The 20209-nt window shown below is 40.4% G+C and overlaps 1 protein-coding gene across 1 annotated transcript in view; it reads right to left on the minus strand.

Moving 5' to 3' along the window:
• The window catches only part of ATRNL1 (attractin like 1), a gene marked incomplete in the record, with an annotated part of 6064901 nt that overhangs the window by 3585555 nt on the left and 2459137 nt on the right, over positions 1–20209 (minus strand). Inside the window, 1 exon segment of the mRNA XM_044055896.1 lies at positions 8255–8387. Coding sequence (XP_043911831.1) covers positions 8255–8387 — 133 coding nt within the window.

Raw genomic sequence — 20209 nt, forward strand, 5'->3', positions numbered from 1 at the left:
CTGTAACCCAGTCATAAAATTGTTCCTGGTTTGTCTGATAATTTATAATGGACACTAAACCATAGTGATTGTTGTCTTGAAGATTGCCTGGCTCCTAGGAAAGCAACTAGCCTTTCTTTCCAGGTTCTATCCTGAACGTTCCCTATTACTGTTTTTAGGCTATAAAGCCTATGGTTACCAGTTTTCCCACTTTCAAGAACTTCTCTTAATGGCTGGTGAGCTGTCAAAACCCTCAATAAAGATTTACAACTACCAGCACAACGGTCCAATTCTTCAATTTTTTGTGGAAACTGGAAGGCAGACCATCTGGTCCCTATGCTCTAGTCTTCATCAACAGAACAAGTTAACTTTCACCTCCCTCCCTGTCTGTCCTGGTGTCTGCCCAGTGATTTCTTCACTATATCCTACTTCCATCTCTACATCCCAGCATGGCATCATTCCTTTGCTTTGTTTTGCAAAAACCAAAGCAAGCTGTTTGTTCACTACCTCTTGCTTTTTGTCAGTTTTCTGTTTTCTCTCTCTCACCTTTGCTCGGCTATGTCTGCCCCTCCCGCCCTTCTTTCTGGTATATACATACAGAACGTTTGGTGCACCTACTGACCTGTACTGATGGCTACTTTCTAAAATATGTCTTTGTTACTTTTGCGTTCTTTGCTCCCTTCCGCTTGCCTCTTTTTATTATGCCTCCTTTACTTCCTGAACTCCTCCTTTCCAACTCTTTTTCGTGTTATCAGGTGCCCTAATCAATCATCCCTGAATGCAGTGTACCCGCACTGGATTTCTCTTTTTCGTATTGTCTTCACCTCCTTGTCCATAACATCAGGTACGACATCTTTGACCCATTCTGTCTAGGGTTTACTCCCTAAAATTGTCCCCAGTCTCCTAACTTATCTCTGAGCTCTCCTTCACTTCACTGTCATTTTCTTAGCAAATATCCCACACCATCACCACCTGTGTTCTTATACCAACCTCAACATATGCAGTCCAAACAAGAAAGATTTAGTTTTTTTAATCAGTGGTGGCCAACGGTGACATCATCAGGAAATCCCTGACCCTCACCATATCGGTTAGCACATTCTTCAGAATTCAGCCTTTTCATGACCTCAGGGAATCCCTGACCCGCTCCATATTGGTTAGCACATTCTTCAGAATTCAGCCTTTTCATGCCATCAGGAAATCCCTGACCCACACCATATTGGTTAGCACATTCTTCAGAATTCAGCCTTTGCATGACATCAGGGAATCCCTGACCCGCACCATATTGGTTAGCACATTCTTCAGAATTCAGCCTTTTCATGACATCAGGGAATCCCTGACCTGCACCATATTGGTTAGCACATTCTTCAGAATTCAGCCTTTTCATGACATCATCAGGAAATCCCTGACCCGCACCATATTGGTTAGCACATTCTTCAGAATTCGGCCTTTTCATGACATCATCAGGAAATCCCTGACCCGCACCATATTGGTTAGCACATTCTTCAGAATTCAGCCTTTTCATGACATCATCAGGAAATCCCTGACCCGCACCATATTTGTTAGCGCATTCTTCAGAATTCAGCTTTTTCATGCTGTCGTCCACTCGTTGTCAGAACTTCTTGAACCCTCATGTTCCAAAGTTGCGAGGCAATATGAAAATCTCTTGCTTTGCTTTTGAGCTTTCTAGCCATCCCACACTAACGTGATACCACAAACTTAAATCAACTAGACTATGATATTTTATTATCAGAATAAGTATCTTCATTTGCATCAGAATCAAGCTGTGAATTCATGCAAAATTCCTCTACCAAGACAAAGGGAGTATTCAAACATGTTTAGCATTTCAAAGACTACAAGCATTTTTTTTTTATTCCTAGTTTCACGGAACGTAGATACATCTGCACGCCATATATGTTTTTGTACTTAAGTATTTCAGATGTATAACTAGAAGCTTCCGCCAGGTTATGTGACACCAAGTTAAAAAATACTACTGACTTAACTTACCCCTTGTCAAATGGATGCCCCCAAATCTTAGACTGTGAGCTAGGAAAGCCACATAACTGGTAAAAGCAGAAGTGAATAACAAAAAGTGACAATAATAAAGTCCACTATTTACTGATGAAGTGCCACTTATAAACTTTTTTTACTGCTCTGTCAAATGATTACAATTTCACTAATCATTTCAAGTTCTGCATTTTCCAACGTTTTATGTCCTTTAGCATATACAGTATACCGAACTTCACCATAGCTTACAAAAATGTCCTACATGAGGGTTACTAATGAAAAGAAAAATTCCAGTTGTTTATCATCTATTATGGTCAAGGCTTATTAAAATAAAAGAAAATCTAGCTATTTGAAGCCTAACAAACAAAGCTTCAAGCTAGATTAAGGTTAAGTAAAATGAGCCACTGATGACGCTAGATTTTTGAAGCTTTTTTCCACCTTTAAACCTTCTTCTTACCCAATTACATCAAAATTACATACAAATACAGTCCTTCCAGATGCCACAGAGGTAACATGCAGAAGGAACTAACGCATTTCATGGGAATATCTCTGTTATTCAGCTTAAGTATTTATAACTCTTCTTTGCAGTGAGACTATATGACCATTTTTACACGCAACTTGTTTTGAAGAGATATTTGCTTACAGGATCTTATAACCAAGGTGTTCCCCCTTGAGGTGACCAAGACTTGATTGCTTGTTTTGACTTTGCTCAACGCACTATTGCTTTGTGTTTCTTTGTTCACTACTCACTGTAATGATCTGTTTGGGCTAGAATGCAATGCAATACCCAAAACTGGACCCTTAACTGCAGCATCTTGAAGAAAGAGCGACACAGAATTATTATTGTTTTAACAGATTTTTTTCTCAATGGCACAGTGACCTTGGAGTGATGATTGTAAAATAATTGAGTTGTGAGGGATGCAACAGGTTTGCTCCCATTAAAAAAAAAAACTTGTTTTTCTGCAGTTACTGCATATGAACCAATGTCACTTTTTAAAAATATAATGTTTAAAGAAACAGTTTTATTAAGAGTATATGTTTTTAGGTTTTACATGTACTCAAGCAATTACCTTCATGTAAATATTGCTGTACAACTGAGTTTGGTGCAGTTCGATTTTAGCATGCAGTGGTGTAACATCTGCTTTCCAGTTATCATCAGGCTCCTTAAACTAAAGTTTAACAGCTGGATAACAACTCCTGAATCGAAAGTGTTATTTAAAACAATCTGAACTTCCTCTGATAAAGTCTTAGAATGAGCAATAACAAAAAAAAAAAAAAAGCTATGACATACAAAGCTATAGTTCTCAGATATCAACAAACCTGCCATCCCTCAACCCAACTTTGGAAATATGAAAAAAACAGTAACACTGAATAATCTTAAAATGAACTCTTCCTTCTCAGCTTGTATTAAAACACAAAGTGGCTACCTCTCTTACCATGAGTTGTTAACAGAATTTCTACAACAAAATTTAATTTAATTAAACCCCTTCCAAAAATGTAACTGCTATCCAATCTCAAGTATCTCGACCATAGAGAATATTTATTTATTGACATTTAACTGGGTTAGTCCAGCATGGCCAGAAACCCACTTTCAGTGGAGACCTGAGGAGAAAAACTCCAGTTACAGTTTACAGTTTACAACATTCACACTCTAAGATAGAAAAATTATAATATATAAGGTCAGGAAAAACAGAAGTAAAATACATACACATAATAATAAACAAGTAGAAATGTACACATTTTTTTTTTTTTTTAGTAAAAATATATACAGCAATTGAGCTTTTCTAGAATACTCTAGACTAACTAACCACTTCTCAACTGGCCAGTTATCTTCAGCAGTAGCAAATCCTTACTGGATACCAACAAAATTTCTAAAAGTAAAATGCACTACAACTGCCATCTGAACCTTTAAATGAAAAATGTGCTAGAAAGAAGCTACATTATAACTGTAAAACCTACACTGTAACTACTATATAAAGCATCAGCATTAAAGGTTAAAGAAATGTGTAGAAAAACATGAAATGAGGAAGGAATGTGACAGAAGATGGGCTGATTACATTGAGGTTTGGGATGTTACAAACCACTTGTAGTATGGTACTTCTGACTTTTTTCCCCATGAACTCTGTACAAGAAACTTGCTCAGTGCTTCTAGTGTCTGTTTTTCACCTCTAAGCTTCCTTAAAATACTGATCAACTTTTTTCTTAGGTTTGTAGTCCTTACTTACTCTCTGAAATGTGCCTGAAAATGCTTCCACTATATTTCAAGTTTCAACTACCTAAAGATTCAACCAAAAACAAATTACGTCAAGATTCAACCAAAAACAAATTACGTCATCAAAACCGCCTAAAAGAATTTTTTTACAGGGGAACAAGCCCATTTGTGCCTCCCATGTTGGAAGGCATCCCAATTATACCCTTTTTACTTAAATATACTAATTCCACAGTTACAAACAAAAAGCCCACACACAGTGAATGCATGTGAACATGAAAACAGAAAACGTACTTGGAATGATTTTCAGTGTGGAACAATGAAGGAGTTCAACATCAGAGAAAACAACATACTGACCCCTGATCCAGTTTATGCTCCATGAACAACATATTAACACTTGAAGAATTATCTCCTTCACAATGTAACCCCTGGGCAATTCGTTTTGAATCCTGGTCTTGGCCTTCCTCACCTGGCAGCCGACTCAGGTTCTTCCTGGCCTCTGTGTTTGAGTTTCCTCCTTTGACTATTTATTACCCGATTTTAGCATTTTTCTTGTACTCCTGAGTACTCTTTTGCCTTCTTTGCGGAGTCATTTTCTTCTTTCGGTCATATTTCAAGTCATGCTTTTTGGGATGCCATCATTTCTTGTTTGCACTGTGTTTCGCTCCACACACACTTCTTTTCCTTCTTTCTTTGCCATTATCTGCAATCCATTTTTTCTCTCTTCATGCTTTTTATCCTTTGGGTCTCTCCTGCTGTGCCTAAGTTGACCCACACTGTGAGGTGTGTCATCAGTGTTGACTACCGGAGGTCACATCATCACATGGACAGCATTGACTCATCTCATCAGAAACAAATACAGAACATTTTTCTTACTATTATAGGTTCATAGGTAGGTACTAGGCTATTGGCCCAAGGGCCTACGTAAGCCTAGCCAACAAGGTTCCCTGGCTTACGCCACCCAAGAAAGTTATTTTGCTGTGCCCCTGTCCAGCAGAGACACAGAAGTGATCCCCGGGGTGTATTTCCTATTTCCCATCCACTCATCAAGATTTTTCTTGAAGAGTGCTAATGAGGAACTTTGCTTGACATAGATGGGTAGCTTGTTCCAGAGTTTGGGAAGTCTCTGGGACAGGAATCTATCCCTCCAGCATGTCCTGTTATTTTCATGTACTGCCTGAATAGGATCTTTTTGAAAAAGTAATGTTTTATAATTCTGCTGTGACAGGCAGAAAAAAGCCACGAAATACGAAAATTAAAATCCTGCAGCTTTACACAACACTAAAATACAAGTCCAATGCAGTCTACATAAAATGATGCTGTATATTTTGCTTCACAGAATTAAGCAATTCATTTCATACATAATACAGGGAGTGTGAAACTGAAGGTCTAGTATATCAGACGACACAGTCACATATTTAACCTCAGTCTTCAGACAGGCTTTGTCCCACTGGACTGGAGGACAGCAACTATCATCCCTGTGCACAAGGGAGGAGCATCGCCAGACCCAGGAAACTACTGACTCCCATAAATCTGAGAAGCCTAACCCAGTTCAGTTTCATCAGGGGAAGGTCCTGTCTGCTCAGTCTGGTGGACTTCTTTGAGAAGGTCACCAAGGCCATGGATGAGGTTAAGATAGTGCATGCTACCTACCTTGACCTGGCAAATATATCTAACACAATACCCCACTCAAGTATTACAGTTAAACTTACAAAACTGGGCATAAACTTTTAAATCACCAGATGGATAGCCAAAAGGTTCACGCATAGGACACATGTTGTTAGAGTAAGCAAGAGGTCAGTCACCAGTGGAGTACCACAGATCTCGGTGTTGAGCCCTCTCCTGTTTGGGATGTACTTCTCAGATGTCAAAGCAAGTACAGATGGTCTTTGGCTGACCATGTTTGTTGATGACTGCATATTGCGGGCAATCACTGACTTCCCAAATGATGCTGATATTCTACAGAAAGGTCTAATGCAGACTAATGATTTTTCTCACAGCCATGGCCTCAAATTAAAGGCATAATAATACTCTTTGGGAAAAGAAATACTCCTGCAAATTACAACACTGATAGCACCCCATCCCCGAAAAGTGGATCCAGTGGTGAGAGATCTGGGTAGTCAGATGGATATTAATCTGAACATTGACCACCATGTGTCCACAGTGATCAGGAACTCCTTCCATGTGGCTAAGCTTATAAGCAAGGGCATGGCATTTGGATCTGAGTATGTCATAGTACAACTGTACTCGGCCCTCATCAGACCCATAAGTGAGTACAGTGCACGCTATGGCATGTACCTCACCAGGCACCTGTAAGCAAAAATTACAGCAAACCTTGAATCCTGGTCTCTTCAGAAGTACACATGACATCCCTCACCAGGCACCTGCAACAGTTGGAGCATCCTCAGAGGTTTCTCACCAGAAAAATACAGGGTGTAACCAACATGTCTTACATGGGCAGATTAAAAGCCCTATCACTATATTCAATTTCCTGCCGATTACTGACGGATGATCTGTGCCTGACCTACAAAGCAGCCTCTGATCCCGCTCTAATAGAAATGTTGCATATTTGGCAAAACTAACTGCATGAGGGTTATCCACTCCAAAGATCTAAGCCTGATCTCTGACGTGAAAAGGTCATGCTGGAAAGACAGATGTGTGTCTCAGAAATTGCTCCCCCTCTGGAATAGGCTTCCCATTCATGTGACGCAGAGCCCTTCCACGACCATCTTCAAGCGCAATCTGGACCAATGGATGGGAAATTGCAAATTCACTCTTGGGGTGGTGACCATATTCCTTACAGACACAGGCAGTCTGTAAAACTTTTCAAAATCCCGCTTGTTGAATCTTGCTATCTTTCCAGTAGGGACCGAAAAATGGGTAAAACTGGCTAACCTTGAAAGGTCTCTTGAGCCATTAGCCTAGTAATCTCCTATGAACCTACATGCTAGTAGCCAGGGTATAATCAAGCTAATGGACATGTGATGGGAAGTTGTGTGGCTGGTGTGAGAGGTACATAAAGGATTTATAACTCAGACCAACCAGCATACATAGGTAATGTCAGCCTTTTGACTTGCACCACCAATCCTAAGTGGTGGCAAAAGCAGTGGGAGACAAAATGCCTGAAAAGTGCAGGACATGTAATGAACTCAAGCTTATTCAAATGTATCTAGGACTGTGAAATATAACTTCCCTGAATACGTTAACATACACAATTACATTGTAAATAATGTCTGCATTCACATTTTCTAGCCAAATTTTTTTATGTTGATATAACTTTTTACAGCCAGTAAAATAAATTTTAAAATCATGCTGAATATTTAATGCAATGACAAAAATGGACTGATTAAAATAAGTTCAGTACCCCTGACATTTGAAGGCTTGGGAAAAACAGAAATCAGTCCATTGTTTGTGCCGAGTGGTTCGTAGCCTGACATATAATAACAAATTGCAATGACAATGATCCTTTGCCCAGTACTGTTAACTTTAACTCACATACACCACTTCCAGTGCATCACAACTGGCAAGCCGACATCTTTAGAAACATTGTTTAGGCTACATCATCCTCAGATAACATGCCCGTTTTGAAACAAACATCTCCAAGAATCCTGAAGCAATAAAATGAAACCATTTCTGTGCTCAATATCCAGAAAAATAAAACTGCTACATGAAGAATCTACATTTTCAAAATGCTGAAACCTTGGAATATTCTTTTACCTGGTAAGGCTCCACAAAACAAGTTGTCTTCACCCAGTAAGGCTTAGGAAAACAAAAGTTTTCTTTACCTTGTAAGGCTTAATAAAACAAAAGTTGTCTTTTCCTGGTAAGGCATAGCAAAACAAAAGTTAGTTTTACCTGGTAAGGCTTGGCATAACAAAAGTTAGTTTTATCTGGAAAGGTTTGGCACAACACAAGTTAGTTTTACCTGGTAAGGCTTAGCATAACAAAAGTTATTTTTACCTGGTAAGGCTTGGTATAACAAAAATTAGTTTTACCTGGTAAGGCTTGGCATAACAGTTTGTTTTACCTGGTAAGACTTGGTATAACAAAAGTTAGTTTTACCTGGTAAGGCTTGGCACTCTGGCTGTCGCTGATCCCACTGACAGTTCAGGTTGAGAGAACAACTTTTGCAGCTTGTCAGTTTCCCGCATATCTGTTCATTTCGCACATGACATTTTGTATAGTTTTTCACAGACTAGAAAATACAGGGCAATATTTACATTAAAAAGGTTAAATTAAAACAAAAGCAGATTTTGACAAATACCACCTGCATTTTACCTCATTTCCAAACACTTTCTAAAGTACATCTAACAAAACACAACAATGAAAATAACAAAAGGTCTTCTCTAGAGACGTGATGTAATAACAGTCATAAGTATGTTCAAGTACCAACTAATTATAACAGAATGTCACTTTTAGAAAACAACTTGGACATTTACTAGAGAAAATTAAATTAAATAAGATAACGGAGGAGTTACACATTAAGGGAACAAGAGTAAATAATACAGTTTCAGAAAGGAGGCTGGCAAATTATATTTTTTACCAGCAGTTCTACATAAATGCTTTCATAATGACAAATCGTTTACTGAGATAATAAAATAAGACAGGCTGAGTTTCGACGATTATGTGTAAATTAGGCAGTTTTAAACCTAGTGGCAAATAGTGAAACAAGTTCTGATCAAACTATATGTATCTAATATGCACAACCCCAGCAAAGAAAGAATCTACCTAACCTGCTATATGCTTCATATTATGTCCATGTATTATCTCATCTTATTAGCTGTAATGATCAAATACACTAGCATTATAAACCAAAAAGAAGAACCACCAAACTGCAGGACACAGAAATAATTATGTTAGCGTTTTCGTTTACTCAAAATAGGCAAACTTCATCAGACAAATTTCGTTAAACAAAATAAATCCTTAAATAGGCAAAACTTAATTGACATCACCATAAATAATCAGTTAAAGGCACACTCACATTTAAAAGGGCAATACACTTAAAAATATATACATAAAAAATAATACACACCACCATAAAACCTACATAGGGCAAACAGTGGCTGCATGTATATACACTTACAAATACATAACATATATAAATATAAACCAAAGTAAAATAGCATTGTCTCATCAATGCTTTCATTTTTAAAATACTTCCTATAGAAACGGAATCATTAAGGCCAGGAAAAACAAGGGCATTTAATTTTAGTTGCCACATTAGTGCCTTTTCAACCAATTTTAGGGACATGGGCCCACCCCTATCATTTTCATAAACTTTATCCATAACAAGGAAAAGAAACCTGTGGTCAGGATGAACTTTAATGTATCTAGCTAAAGCATTATTTAGATTTAATTTTTCAATGGCATACAGGTGTTCGTAGATCCTATTCTTAAGAGATCTCTCGGTTTTCCCAACTTAGAAAGCATTATATAAATCTAAATAATGCTTTAGCTAGACACATTAAAGATCATCCTGACCACAGGTTTCTTTTCCTTGTTATGGATAAAGTTTATGAAAATGATAGGGCTGGGCCCATGTCCATAAAATTGGATGAAAAGGCACTAATGTGGCAACTAAAATTAAATGCCCTTGTTTTTCCTGGCCTTAATGATTCCGTTTCTATAGGAAGTATTTTAAAATGAAAGCATTGATGAGACAATGCTATTTTACTTTGGTTTATATTTATATATGTTATGTATTTGTAAGTGTATATACATGCAGCCACTGTTTGCCCTATGTAGGTTTTATGGTGGTGTGTATTATTTTTTATGTATATATTTTTAAGTGTATTGCCCTTTTAAATGTGAGTGTGCCTTTAACTGATTATTTATAGTGATGTCAATTAAGTTTTGCCTATTTAAGGATTTATTTTGTTTAACGAAATTTGTCTGATGAAGTTTGCCTTTTTTGAGTAAACAAAAGCGCTAACATAATTATTTCTGTGTCCTGCAGTGTGGTGGTTCTTCTTTTTGGTTTATTGGCTTGTCTTTTGCTTCGTTTAACACTAGTATTATACATCATGTCTGTACTATGTCTTACTTATTTATTCTTTGCTTTTAACTAACCTCTGTGCTACACAAAGTAATGTCTTATTACTGTTATCTGGGCACTTCCGGCCAGCCCTTTGTAAAATGTAATGCGACTGTCTCTTGTGTAATGTGTTAATATTGTTGTTAACCTTTTATACTATGTAGTCAAGATAATGTCCCAATATATCTGCTGCCTCCTGGTGTAGATTATGGCTGAAAATGGAAACCGGTCCAGCTACCTACCTGGGTAACAAACCAAATGAATGAATGAATAAATTAAATAAACAAACACATAAATAAAAGTGTCTGAATCTCTACCATAACCTAGTGATCCAAACTCTTTCATGAAATCACAGCCCACTTAAAAAGTAAAAGAAAGAAATGTATTCCTGCTGGCAGTCTGCTGTGACTCCTTCATTAACTGAATCCTTAAAAAAGAGCCCCATGTGATCACCCGTAATCTAGTGATCACATCACAAGAAGCATCCTCTGTGTTCTCTCGGATCCTAAAGGACAGCTCTATAGATGATAAAGGCTGGGTGTGCAAAATTAATTTTCTGAGCCTGACCTTCTGAATTCTGTACTAATGAAAATCATTAAAATCATTGTATCAGAGAAAAAGATTTTTCCAAAAGATACTGCAATTTCAGTGATGGTAACAGCACTGCAATGGCTGCAGGAAGGCCAATTCTCAAGGAGGGGGTGTGGTAAATTCAGTGCCACTTGTAATGGAAACCTCATAGTCCGCGGTTTGTCAAATGTCACCAATGAGAGAGTCTGTCTTTGATTAAAAAGCACATAAAAATGGTTCAACCAGTCGGAGCTGTAGCATACTCATAAAATCTTGGCTACAACGGAGTCAACCTGAATTTGATTAATATGGCCCTGATACTTAGCACAGCCAAGAAGGACAGGTGCGAGCTTCCTGATGGGGTAGACATGCATGTGGATGCATTTCTCAGTTAATCCTTGGTGGAGGCCAAAGACAGGAAGGAACGCATTGTCTTTATGGGGAATGTGGATGGCTCCTTGCCTTGTCTTCAGGGGAAGGAATGTGGATAGCTCCCGGTGAAGTCAAGATTATATATGCCAGCAAACCTACTGCACATCATTCCCTGAGATGAAAAGGGCTATTCTCCAAGGGGATAGGTACATAGGCCCATAAATAAAATTCTCTTCAGCAGTGGTAGCACAATATCCCAGGGTGACTCAGTGTCTTCACTGGCCCTGCACATTGGTCAGACACAGCTCAGACAATACTGACTGGGTTTAGCAGACTTGGTAAAACAGGAGGAGTCCGAGGGAGTAGCTGATAGCTGTGGGAAGCCCAAACAGCATCTGTATATCTGCCTATGTTTCCTTCTCTATATGTTTCAAACAATTATATCACTTTCATCAAAAAATAACATCTCAGAAAAGACCTGGCCCCATAGTACAGAAGGATAAAGACCCGACTACATCCCTGATAACCTGTGTTTGATTAATGACCTTGGTGCTGGAGATACGGGATGTGGGTGGGGGGAGTGAGACAGCTTGGCTCAATGCACTGATGACACCTGTAGGAATGCAGTTCTATCACTACAGCATATAGAGTCAGAGTTTCTGTACTGCAATCATTGTACTGCTGGGTAAGTACAAATGCCCCTGCCATGGCAGCTACAACAAAGCCCACAAGGTTCCTGTGGGGGTGGGGATGGGACAAAACACAGGATCTGCAGACTGGTCCACTCTCAGATATGAGGTAATGAATGCACTGGTGTGGTCTTGCCCCAGTGAAGGAGAAAATGGGTCAGTTGAGTGAGGCAGGTGAGTCATTAGGCTGAAATTGAAGGGTACAAAAAAATCAGAAATTTGCTAGAGAGACAGTGGGTTCTGCAGATGTGGAAAGAGATACTGCACTGCTTTATGGGCCTGCTGAATTAGCTGCTGCTGGGCCAAGAGTTTGCCATCCACATGGTCAAGATGTAAAGAAATAAGTGACAGGTACATCCTACGCATGGGATAACTGCAGCAATAAGTGACAGGTGCATCTTACGCATGGGTAACTGCAGCAATAAGTGACAGGTGCATCCTATGTTTGGGATAACTGAAGACGTAAGTGACAGGTGCATCCTACACATGAGATAACTGAATAAGTAAGTGACAGGTGCATCCTATGAATGGGATAACTGAAGAAGTCAGTGACAGGTGCATCCTACGCATGGGATAACTGAAAAAGTAAGTGACAGGTGCATCCTACGCATGGGATAACTGAAGAACTAAGTGACATATGTGCATGCTACGCATGGGATAACTTTAGAAGTAAGTGACAGGTGCATCCTACTCATGGGATAACTGAAGAAGTAAGTGACGTGCATTCTACGGATGGGATAACTGAAGAAGTAAGTGACAGGTGCATCCTACGCATGGGGATAAGTGAAGAAGTAAATGACATGTGCAGCCTACTCATGGGATAATGGAAGACGTAAGTGACAGGTGCATCCTAGACATGGGATAAATGAAGAAGTAAGTGATGTGCATTCTACGGATGGGATAACTGAAGAAGTAAGTGTCAGGTGCATCCTACACATGGGGTAACTGAATAAATCAGTGACAGGTGCATCCTACGCATGGGATAACTGAAGAAGTAAGTGACGGGTGCATCCTACGCATGAGATAACTGAAGAAGTAAGTGTCAGGTGCATCCTACACATGGGGTAACTGAATAAATCAGTGACAGGTGCATCCTACACATGGGATAACTGAAGGAATAAGTGGCAGGTGCATTCTATGCATGGGATAACTGAAGAACTAAGTGATCGGTGCATTCTACGGATGGGATAACTGAAGAAATAAGTGACATCTACATCCTATGCATGGGATAACTGAAGAAGTAAGTGACAGGTGTATCCTATGGATGGGATAACTGAGGCACATTTCATATAGTGCGTGACAAGTCAATGAACTGAAGACTGACTGACTGGTGGAGTTACAAGGTCAGCAAAGTAAAAAAACTTCCTTGCAGCATCAATTACTTATGTGACCACATCTGGCAAACATAGAATGAGCAGTCTCTACATGATGATCCAGGCCCTGAGGTGGATGTCCTGCCAGTCAAGAGGATATTCTCAGCTAGGACTCCTGCTAGGGTTCTCAAAGTCTGCACTCACACCCTTATTAGTTACAAAGAGATGACAAAAATGATTTTGGTCCTTTGCTCCATTAACTTTGAGAAGATACATGTAGTCAGTGAGAATAATAGGGACGTGTTAGAACTTCCCATGCCAATGGAGAGGGAAATATGCCCACCAATACCTCCTTTATGCCCTGCTGAAATAATCTCAAAAAGGGGAGGGCACTGTTTTACTGAGAAGGAAACAGGTTGATCTCAATGTCTAGCTCCATATGAAGACCAGGCACAACATCTGGACCGCATCAGAAATCCAAGACCCACACTCTCCTAAGTAATGCAGCTTCAAAACATAAATTCTCATTACAGAAGAAATGAGAAGGAAAAACTCTTTGCAATACAATTAAAACAAAAGAATTCCGCAGGCTTTTGAAACTAAGCTGGCTAATTACTAGGGTTAGCAGAGGGTCCAGAATTATGCAAGAGTGACTCAACTGCTGTTCTGCACATCTGTGGCAGGTAACCGTGTCAATAAGTCAGGCTGAAGATCTGATGAAGGGGGTTTTGCTGAACAGAACTAAGCAGTTCTTAGCAAACATCCTGTGATATGAACAGCACCCATGGACATACATTTTTAGTTTTGTAAAGTGCCAAACAGACTTGGTCCAGAATGGCTTCTGGAAGAGAGATAAGAGAGGGGAATGGGGGACAGAGGGGGAGGAAGGTGAAAGAGACGTCATCTGCAAGGCTGTCTGAGACTGCAACATCTTTGGGATCAAAGAAGGAGGTGCCATAAGACAGAACTTCAGAACTGAACTGCTGGTTACCTCCATGCATCATAATATAGCCAAAGGAAGCCTTGCTGTTGTCTTTTAAATTAGCTGTAACCCTAGGTTTATAATTGGTCTTGCATTTATTTAGGGTAAGTTTGGGGAACTTGCCAATTTTGAATCCCATTTATAATGAAGTGGACATCTTTTACAGATGGCCAGGAGCTTTTTCTTTTTCTGAAAGATTTTGCCATTGCTAAAGTCCACCACACAGGTTAATTTTTACACCTGCTTTTATGTCATATTGGATGAGTAATGCATGTTTCAAAATAGTTATCAAAGAGGGAGTAAAATTCAGAGGATTAGGCAGTAGCCTCGGGTACAAAATTTGTGAGTTGCTAAGGAGTTACACCATTTGTGACTACCAATATTGTCAGTAAATATTAGTAACTGGTTTTCAAGAAATTCCTGAATGTGCAATAATTTAGTGGCTATGAAGCAAGCTCTCTGTGTAGTCATAGCAAGATGATTAGACTTTACTAGGCAAAGATAACAACTGGGTTGGTACAATAGTGAGAAATATTTGTGAGAGAATCTAGAGGATTAATACTTCTGGGGGCAGGAGGTCAATTTTGACATATATATTGGCAGTTACGAAATCCAGAAACCTCTGGCCATATCTGTTGCTGGTAGTTTACATTTTCCAGTTTATGTGTGGGTTGCCAAAGTCTCCCAAATGAAAGGTGTTTGGTTCAATGGTTAAAATTTCTAATTCATTAAGTTATGCTTTCTGCTTTGATGGTGTTCTATAACGGATTATAATGTGGTAATAACTTTTATGGAGTGTAACTAAGATTTCAAATCATTCCAGACTTGTAGCATGTAGAATCTGATAAGAGACAGTGGGATTGCATATATAAATACATACACATCACTATAATTGTGAATGAGTTTGAATGCATAACAGGCACTGTACCTTAGAAGTGTGTGTGGAAGGGTGTGCTATAGCTACACTAGAACCAGTTTTCTGTAATTACAGAAATGCAAGAATAAGCCAGGCCTCAAGTTTAGACATTTTATTGTTTATGTGTCTGGCATTCAACAGTGCTACCGTGATAAAATCTGGATTAGAATTTACTATGTTGGGGTATCTGTCAGGTGAATTGTGCCTATAAAAGGTACTACAAAGGCAGCAAAAGTTTCTGCCAATATTGAAATGAGGGGAAAGTGGTACAGGCCATCTCTGGCAAAGCAGGGGAGCCTGTTGGTCATTTCATCCCATGCAGATATACAGCGGATTTTCCAGAATGACTCCAATTTAACAGACACTTTATAAAACCAATTATTTTATCATTGAATTCAGTCATCATTTTTTGTTAAGACAGAAAGCTGTTAAATGCTAGCCCTTGTCTTATTTGAAGATTATAAGCAGACAGGTCATCAATCTCTCTATGTGTTGCCCCACAGGATGGAATATTTAAGACTGTTTTACTGCTACATGGGTATCTACAAAGCTGCAACCATATATGGGGTGGTGTAAGGAGCTAAGGGCACCAGAGACATAACTCCTCCCAGCACCATATATACTTACTCCAAAATCACTGTACCTCTGAGAGGGGTGAGTACTGTACCTCCAACTTACTGTACAACCTCATAATTCACAAATAGTCTGACTATTATGAGGACTGCAATTCCAGCAGGAACTTGTGACCTATAAATCCTTAACTCTAGGAGAGAAATGGAAGGCCAGCTTAGAGCAGATGTCAGATCACTCACTTCATCTGGAATGTTACAGATTCAGAGAAGGAGATCTTGTCTATGGTCAAACATCAGATAAGTACAGCTTCTCTCTAGTGACAACACAATTGTGTGCCTCAGCATATGTTCATACAAACACATGATGCATGTTCTCTCTCTAACTACATGAGATGCCTCCAAAACAACAGGCTCTGAAAGGCCTTCACAACTAGAAGCACTGGTCCACATTCCAACTGACTGATGTGACTCTCTCTTCATCAGGAAGAAAACACTCTCCCTCTACAATACCAAAGTCCAGCCATGCTCTCCAGACTAAGTGAAGTGTCCATCATCATAGGTTTAACATCAGAAAGGGAAGACCTGTCAGAGAATTCATGTCAATAGTCCACTGCTGTAGGGCTTGGCATCAAGAATCTGACACCAGCAGCACGAACGTGTGAACATGTTGCCTCTGAAATCACTGAGGCCTCACAGACTACTCCAAATTCAGGTGTGCAAATGGAACCATAAAGGGCACAACAGTCATCAAGCTGAAAAGGCAAACCAGAGTCTAAGCCTGGATTATAAACTGTGTCTATACTCACCTGGCTAAGAACAAGACCTCCTGGGCCCTATCCAACAATGAACTCTGCAACCCTGAAAGACTTTTGGAACCTGAATTAGAGAGAAATCTTCAAATTTAAAATGTCCAGAGTGGCCCCATGTAGTTCTGAACAGTGGTATGAGAAGCTAGATATCCAGGCACGAAGACTGTGGGTGTTGAAGGAAGCCCAAATGGCAACTGTTTGCCATGAGACTGATCCTCAACCAGAGCAACCCAAATGAGACTTCTGTGTTGATCCAAAAGACATCCTTTACATCTACTAATATAATCCAGATCTCTGATGGAACAATGGCATGCATCCCCAACAGGAGTACCACCTAAAACAAGTTGTACATAATCCAGATCCCTGCAGAACAATGGCATGTATCCCCAACAGGAGTACCACCTAAAACAAGTTGTACATAATCCAAATCCCTCCAGGAACAATGGCATGAATCCCAACAGGTTTACTGCCTAGAACAAGTTGTACCAGATATGCTGCTAGAAGCTGTTCAATATCAGACTATGATGGAAATCTTCCATCCTCTCTGGAAGAAGGAAAAGCCAAGAGTAAAACCTCCCACCTCTCCTCAAATACTGCACTAGTACCCAAGATCCCTTTTACCAATATATCTTGGTCCTGTCCCAACAGCTCCACAGATGTGAACTAATGTGCTTAAAGAACAAAACAATATGGCTAAAAGCATGAGCATCTAGAATTTGCAGATTCCCTCTGATCCCCTGGAATTTATTTTCAAAACAGGCAGAACTTAGACAACTACTCTCCCCATGGACAGTAAATGATCATAGTTAGGAGTATGACAGGGCTGCCAAGATAGCCAACCAATGTTCTCCATTTCTTTGCTCAGAAATCAGGGACAGAGGCAACAAAATAAAGGGGACAAAAGCCCAAAATCAGTGACATTTTTTAAATATTACTCAACTTCACCTAAAAGGTTAATAACATATTTTGCAACAACATGAATGTTCTGAGCAGTGAATATATAACTTTGATACTGGGCATTACTGACGAATGCAGATCTTCAGTGATTCATCAGAAAAACAAAGATTTCATGAGGGAAAAGGCAAAAATATTACTGCTAAATAAGGTACATTTTGCAAACTCAGGAAGAGCTGAGAACATGCCATCAATTTCAGTGGATCTGCCAACACTACACAGGAAAGATCATGTGACAGATGAGGGTTCCTCTTTAGAAGCCAAGGATACATTTTTCTCTTTTGGGACTGTGATTGTCTAGTACAGGAAAGAGGATGAGGGGTGGAAGTGACAGTGGGAGGAGGAAGAGGATCAGCGATACTCACTACAAAGAAGAGGATTTACTTCCTCTTCAGGGGTCATTACAAAGTTCTTGGACAGGCTGGATGAAAAGTCTATCCTCCAAAAAGTGGGCATCCAGGATCTTATGCCTGAGCTCCTCCTTGAAGAAGGACAATAACTTCTTCACCATCCTGCAGAGGAACGTTCTGGAAGCTGCAGTTATAGCTAAACCATCATCACATTCAAAATGATGACAGAACAAATGGGTTTCTCACAGTGCAGGCCATGAGCAAGGTTGTACAAAGCAGTCAAAGGTCAATCTAAGGTTGTCCCCATCAACTTGCTCACAAGGATATATGGCAGAAATGCAGAAGGGGGCTGGCTGCAATATTAAAGTAGTCTCAAGATAACTGAAAATGTGTAAGGATCCAAAGTATGAGAGGAACTCTGACCTCTCCTTTTCAGAGGGTGTCAGGTTATGTAGGGGTGAACCTGTGACAGACTCATAGTAGATGCAGGGGGAATGGGAAACAATGTTGACTCATAAGGTGGCCAAGAAAAGAAAGAGTGGGTAAAGGCATTTGCTGGAACTGGTGACAATTTCAGATCAATTTCCTTAATGGTATAATGCCATATGAATGGCTTACATTTCCAGCAGGCATCAAACATCTGAAAGCGGTTGAAGCCCTGAATTTATATGTTCATACTGACCAATCTCATCCTCAGGACAAGCAGCAATAAAAGACGAACAAGAACAGGTTTGGATACGCATGACTCACAAGCCAGTGACAGCAAGTCAAAAACAGAAAACAGTCATACAGCTAATAATGCTGGCCAAAGTACAGCGCCACAGGGAGTAACTACCAGTTAATGTACAGAGCTGTTCCCATTATTTACAAACAGACTGAAGTGCACATCAAGATGGTCACTAGGAGTGATGCCCCTAACAAGTGCAGTAAGTAACAGTGACGTAGTGCTGCTCTGCCAACAGGGGCACTAACTGGGAAATTTCACAGGGAAATACAATGATCGAACCTTTCCTGCTCCCCATAACAGACAGGACATATTTCACTTACAAAAAAAATCTATTTAACAGAAAAAAAAACTTGTTTTATTACTTTAAAAAATTAAAGTATACAGTTTCTATATTAAACAGAACAGAAATAAAAGTAAATGTTCTGGAAATTATAAGTAGAAAATAAGCAAATAAAAACAGTAACCCACTCACTACACAAAACAATCATTAAACATGTAACAAACACTTCAATGAAAACACACAGGAAAAATGTCAAGAGATATTTCAAGCCTGATGCTTTTGCTGGTCTTTTTGCCACAGTGCCCCACAACCATTACCCCTCAGTGGATCTCAAAAGAGAGCAGTCCTCAATCTCCCCGAAGTAAGATCTGACCAAGAGAAGCCATCATCCCTGCATGCACTGGGTCTGCTTGTGCTTTGTCCTGCCCTGACCCACTGCTTCTGTCTACATAGAAAGAGAAAGCTCTCAGCCCTCATCCTAAGGGTGTGACTTTACCTCTTAGGCTGGGGCCTCCCTCTTTCAAGAATGGACCATAATTTCCCCAGGCCATAAAACTATCTAAACACCCCATATTCTGTTTCAATCTCCAAGTTAGGGCTTAGAGACATTCCTGAGGCACTTAACCATTCAACTGGCACATCACCACAGGGGCTTGTAATGACTGTCATCTACACAAGTGTTTTTGCGTGCACACAGTCGAGGCACCGGTGTGTCTGTCTGAGCACAATCGAGGTAATGGTGCATCTCTGTGTGCACAGTCGAAGCACCGGTGCATCTGTGTGCACACAGTGCAGGCACGATGCATCTGTTTGCGCATAGTGGAGGCACCAGTGCGTCTGTGCGTGCACAGTGGAGGCACAGGTGCATCTGTGCGCGCACAGTGGAGGCACAGGTGCGTCTGTGCGTGCACAGCGGAGGCACAGGTGCGTCTGTGCGTGCACAGCGGAGGCACAGGTGCGTCTGTGTGTGCACAGTGGAGGCACAGGTGCGTCTGTGCGCGCACAGCAGAGGCACAGGTGCATCTGTACGTGCACAGCGGAGGCACAGGTGCATCTGTGCATGCACAGTGGAGGCACAGGTGTGTCTGTGCGCACACAGTGGAGGCACAGGTGCATCTGTGCATGCACAGTGCAGGCACCGGTGTGTCTGAGCTCATACAGTGCAGGCACCGGTGCGTCTGCGCGCATACAGTGCAGCCACTGGTGCATCTGCGCACACACAATGGAGGCACAGATGCACATGCACAGTGGAGGCACAGGTGCATCTGCATGCACAGTGGAGGCACAGGTGCATCTGTGTGTGCACAGTGGAGGCACAGGTGCTTCTGCATGGGCATAGCGGAGGCACAGGTGCATCTACATGCACACAGTGGAGGCCCAGGTGCATCTGTGTGCACAGTGGAGGCACAGGTGTGTCTGCGTGTGCACAGTGGAGGCACAGGTGCATCT

Source organism: Protopterus annectens, chromosome 14.part0, assembly GCF_019279795.1.
Source record: "Protopterus annectens isolate FY-2018-M chromosome 14.part0, PAN1.0, whole genome shotgun sequence".
Taxonomy (NCBI): domain Eukaryota; kingdom Metazoa; phylum Chordata; order Ceratodontiformes; family Protopteridae; genus Protopterus; species Protopterus annectens.